We start from the raw sequence: 5,176 nt of genomic DNA on the forward strand, positions 1-5,176 counted from the left end.
AGAACCTGGGTGTTTGACAAGGCCCCTGGGTCATTCGGGTCATCGGAGGAAGCTTCCAGCAGGAGTCCTGCCCTAGTCTCCCTGGACAGCTGTTTCCCACATCCACGTGTGTCAGCCCCACCACGGTTCACTCACCCATGGAGACCTTTCTCAGAGCTGACCTGATCCTGTCACAACTGCTCTGAAACCCTTGCCCTTGTCCTCAGGGCCGAGCCTCCAGCCTCAGGGATCCACCCAAGACCTGGCCTGGCCTCTCTCCCACCTCCCTCTCCAGCCTTCAAGCCATATTGAATTTCCTTTGAAGCACCAGTCCTCAAAATAATAATAATTTTAAAAAAGACACCAGCCCCTCTCCCCTGCAGACCTTTGCCCACCCTGCTCCCCATGCCGGAAACACTTTCTTCTCCCCTCCTTGGGCCACAGCACCCCGTGGCTTGGCTTACTCATGACCTACATGTACCTCCCACCCAGAGACCAGGCTCCCCAACTCCCAACCCTCTGTGTTCTCTCACAGCCTGCCCTCTGATTGCAAATGAAAAGAGGGGTTCAGTGGAAAGTAATCTTGTAGGGTGATCAGATCATAAATTCCTAACTGGGCAGATCACGGTGGGTGTCACGCCTCGGGCATATAACTTCCTCAGTGAAGGCTTATCTTTGCCTCAAGCCAGCCCTGTCCACTGTGTCTGTGTATCTAGGTTAACACACCTTTGAAATACCTCCTTTCAGACCCCCTTCTAAGACGTAACCACCTCAAGTGAGCAAATCATCTTAACTGTCCTGTAATCCAGTCCCTGCCTTGCTTTCTTCCGCCTCTGTGTCAGCTTCTGTCCTGCTTCTTAATCACGAATGCATGAAAGAAGCTGCAAACTGATGCTCCCGAGCGTTTGAGATCTTGCTCCCCAGCAGATGTTGTGAGTTTGGCTCAAATAAACTCTTATAAAACTTTTCTCCAGGTTTGGATATTTCTCCCGTGGACAGGGCGCATACAGGGGGCTGCTGTCTCCCCCGTGAACTGAAGAGGGGCACCGTGGCAGGATCATAGTCCCCAGGCCTGGAGGGGGGGGCGGGGCTCAGCAATATTCCTTTCCCTCCCCTTTCCCTTCTCTCTTCAAACAGAACACCCCGAGGAGTTCAGGGCCACACAGAGGGTATGGAAGCCTGAGCAAGACAGAGGGAGAGGGGAAGGGGTTGTTCCTGCTGCCCCCAGTAGTCCCTCCGGGAGCCCTGGGTGTGCATTGAGTGTCCCTGATCAGCATGCCCCAGTTCGCCCCCGTCCTACCTGCTCGGTGGCCCAGCTCCATGGACTCTTGCTCCAAGCTTAGTCCTGTAAACAAAGAAACACATTCCATGGTCTCAGATGACACAGAGGCTCCCTGAATGGGGATGAGCTGAGAGCGGAACAAGGAGGCCTATGGCCATCTGCCCAGCCCCTGACCAGAGGTCCTGCATTCTGCCTGTAGTGCTCTCTGGCAAACAGTGAGCCCCCTGCCCTGTCCATCCACTACCCATGGCACTGGGCCTGCCTCTTGGACCCCTGCAGGCCCAGTCCTTTCCAGAAATCCCTGGTCATTCCCTCTCCCCTGCACACATCCCTCCACCATGAGTGCCTCAAAGGCCTTGCTTAACCAGCCTGAGGGACTGGACCCCTCTTCCTCCCCCTCCCGCTCTGCACTACCCAATGCCCCCTGGCTGTGAGGCTGTGAGGTGCATCGCCCCAAGTCCCCCATCCTGGCGACTATTTGCCTCCCTGCAAATAGGATGTTGTTAGTTTTACCAGCTGGTCATTCAAGCTCAAGGGGAGGGAACCAACTTGGCCAGCTTTGTGTTCCCTTTTCCTAGGTGATCTTTTTCTTATTCAGATTCTCTTATTTTATCACATCTTTTTTAAAGTTTTTGTGAATTTTGGAATATAAATAAAACAATTTATTGTGTAACAGATGTTTAGTCCCTAGACCTAGTGGTAAGTATCTTTGTAATAAGAGAAGCATAGAAGCAGCAAGTCAGAGCTGGAAGGGACTTTTGAGATTAACTAATCCAACCCCCTTCGTTTTATAAATAAAGAAACTGAGGCCCAGAGAGGGAGAGTGACTTGTCTCAGGTCACACAGCAAGTTGTTCTGCAGGTAAATTACGAGCAGTTTAAGAACTGGGTTAATTTTATTCTCTTGAAAAATTGCCAAGCAAAACACTCTATTAATTTTGACACTTAGTAAATGTTTTGTAATTAAGTAGCTTCTGATATGACTGCCTATGATCCCTAACCCCTTGGTATTCATACACCATGCAAAACACTCCCCTCTTGAGTGTGGGCCAGACCTAGTGACCTGCTTCTGATCAAAACGGTGTGACCGAAGTGAGACAATGTCACTTTCAAGATCAGGTTAGTAACTTCTGTCCTGTTCATACTCTTTCTCTGGTTGTCCTTGGCTTCCTGGTTGTGATGGAAGCCGCTGCCATGTTTTGAGCTGTCCTATGGAGAGGCTCAGGTGGTAAAGAACTGAGAAGGCCTCTGGCTAAGAGCTCATAAGGAACAAAGACACGTAATCCAACAGGCATCAAAGAACTGAATGAATCCTGCCACCTGAATGAGCTCGGGAGTGGATTCTTCCCCAGTCGAGCCTTCATATGAGAACACAGCCCAGCTGACACATTAGTTACAGCCTGTGGGAGACCCTGAGCCAGAGGACCCAGCCAAGCCACACCCAGGATCCTGACCCTTAGAAACTGTGAGATAAGAAATTTGTCCTTTTTCTAGACATACAGTTTTAAACTGCTAAACTTGGCGGTAATTTGTTATGCGGCAATAGCGAACTAATATATATTTGGGTACCAAGGATGGGGTGCTACTGTGACAAATGCCTAAAAATGTGGGAGTGGCTTCAGATCCAGTGGGTGGAGCCTAGAAAGATTTTGAGAAACACAACAGAAAAAACCTAGATTGCCTTGAACAGACTATTAGTAGAAATCTGGATTTGGAGGATGCTGCCACTGAAGGCACAAAAGAAAGTGAAGGACATGTTATTAGAAGAAAGGATGTCCTCGTGATGTAGTGACAGAAACTTAGGATATGACTGCCTATGATCCCTAGTTTTGTGGAAAGCAAAATGTGTGACCGACTGGGTGATCTACAAAGGAGATTTCCAAGCAAAGTATTGAAGGTGCCTCCTGATTTCTTCCTGCTACTTGTAGTGAAATGTGAGAGGAGAGAGAGAAATTGAAGGACTGGCAAAGAAACAGGCATCAGGACTTAATAATATTGGAAATTCTCATCCACTCCAGATGCCAAAAGATGCTAAAATTAAGAAATGGGTTCAGGGCATCGTCAGGAAAATGTAGCCAAGAGTGTGACTATAAGACCTTTAATTAAAACCTTAGAGAGATGAAAGGATCAGAATATTATCCAGTCAAACAATGGGCCCTTACAAGAGGCAAAAATATGCGTCACAGATTCTCTTAATGGAAGAATAGGGCCTATAGGAAGCTTAAGAGTGCTCTCTCTCAGCAGGAGATCCAACGGAGAAGACTTTTATCTACAGAGTGTCACAGTTTTTGAGAAAACTGTGTTTGCAAAAGTACTATCAGCTTGGGTGACGGGGATACAAACAGCTCAAAATGAAAAGAAACCAGTGGACTCCCAGATTCTACCGGCAGATGGTAGCCTGAGAAAATTACTCAACTGCAAACATGCACCACATTTTTTAAAAAGTGTGTGGGGTGGGTAACTTAGAGAGTGGAAGCAGGGATCCATAGGGCAGAGCTGAGAGATATGGAGAATTATTTCGATGGCTTGAAACCTGATAAGGAAAGTCCAACGTTTGTGTGGCTGGATTTCAGAATTGCTATGGACCAGTGACTCCTTTGTGTCTCTATTTTCCTCATTTTTGAATAGGAATGTCTGTAGCTCTTCTTTTATGTCAGGTATGTTCAGGGCAGATTATTTTCACAGATATACCTATGCAGAAGGACTGAACTCAAGAAGCAACACACCTCCATGATTGATTTATAGGGCCAGATTCTAGCTTTTAAGCTGATGTTGTAACGGGATGAGACTTTTGGAGATCTTGAGAGGGGATGAATGTATTTTGCATTTGGAAGGGATGTATATCATTTGGGGCTAGAGGTGGACAGTTGACATGGCTCCAGTATTCACCCATTTGGGTAATTCCACTGGGCCCCACCGCAAGTGTGGGCTGGATTTGTTGACTTGCTTCTAACTAGTAGAATATGGCAAAAGCAATGAGATGTCACTTCCAAGATGAGGTCATAAGAGACTGTGACTCTGTCCTGTCCACACTCTCTCTGGCTCGGTCCCTCCGATGGAATAGCTTTCACATCGTGAGCTGCTCTCTGGAGAGGCCCACAGGACAAGAAACTGAAGGCGACCAGCACCTTGTGAGAAACTGAGGTCCTCAGTTCAACAATCCACGGGAGTGGTTTGAAAGAAGGCCTTCTCTAATTGAACCTTGAGATGAGACTGCAGCCCCGACCAACACCTCGATCACAGTCTGGGAGAGATCCCGAGACAGAGGACCCATTCAAGCTGCATATGTATTCTTGACCCACAGAAACTACGAGATAATAAATGCTGTTGTTTTAAGCCACTAAGTGTCAGGGTGATTTGTTATACAGTCTACTGGTTTGTCTATCTTCACAAGGACTCAGTGAGGTGTTCAGAGAAACCCTTAACTCACCCTCTTCATAGATAGAGAAACTGAAGCTGAGGAAAACAATAGGACTTCACCCAGGTGGTGCTGAAGCCAAACACCACAACTTTTATCTCCTTTGAGTGAGTTTTCTGCTCCTGTCCTCACTCCCCATCACCAGCCCCCCACTAGGAGTACCACAGCAGCTCCCCATCTGCCCCCCCGGCACCCCTAGTCCAGAGCAGCCTGGATGGGCTTGGACAGAAATGTGGACTCACTGCCAGTTTCTGACCTGGAGAGAAGGTCCCAAGAGATGTTGGTCAAGAAGGGAGGAAAAGAAAGTCCAGTCGTAGTCTGGGCACTCACTCTTCACTCATAAGCAACTCTGAGTGGGGAGAAGGAAGATGAAATTTGTTACGAGAGACCCCTGGCCCATCTTACAAGTCTCTGCCTGACCTCTCCACTCTCTTTCATAATGTCAGAAAACACGTGAACCACTCTGGTGTGTGCCGAAGCCCAGGAGTGTCGATCTGC

General features: G+C 48.0%; 1 protein-coding gene across 1 annotated transcript in view; it reads right to left on the bottom strand.

Annotated features, from left to right (window-relative positions):
• TEX33 (testis expressed 33) overlaps window positions 1–5,042 on the bottom strand; it is a 17,780-nt gene extending 12,738 nt beyond the window's left edge. Inside the window, exons 1-2 of the mRNA XM_011387409.2 lie at window positions 4,935–5,042; window positions 1,280–1,324 (exon numbers count right to left, since the gene is read on the bottom strand). Of these exons, the coding sequence (XP_011385711.1) occupies window positions 1,280–1,301 (22 nt within the window). The 5' untranslated portion in view covers window positions 1,302–1,324; window positions 4,935–5,042. The remainder of the gene's footprint in view (window positions 1–1,279; window positions 1,325–4,934) is intronic.
• Between the last annotated feature and the right edge of the window lie 134 nt (window positions 5,043–5,176).

This window comes from Pteropus vampyrus, unplaced genomic scaffold, assembly GCF_000151845.1.
Source record: "Pteropus vampyrus isolate Shadow unplaced genomic scaffold, Pvam_2.0 Scaffold16, whole genome shotgun sequence".
NCBI lineage: Eukaryota > Metazoa > Chordata > Mammalia > Chiroptera > Pteropodidae > Pteropus > Pteropus vampyrus.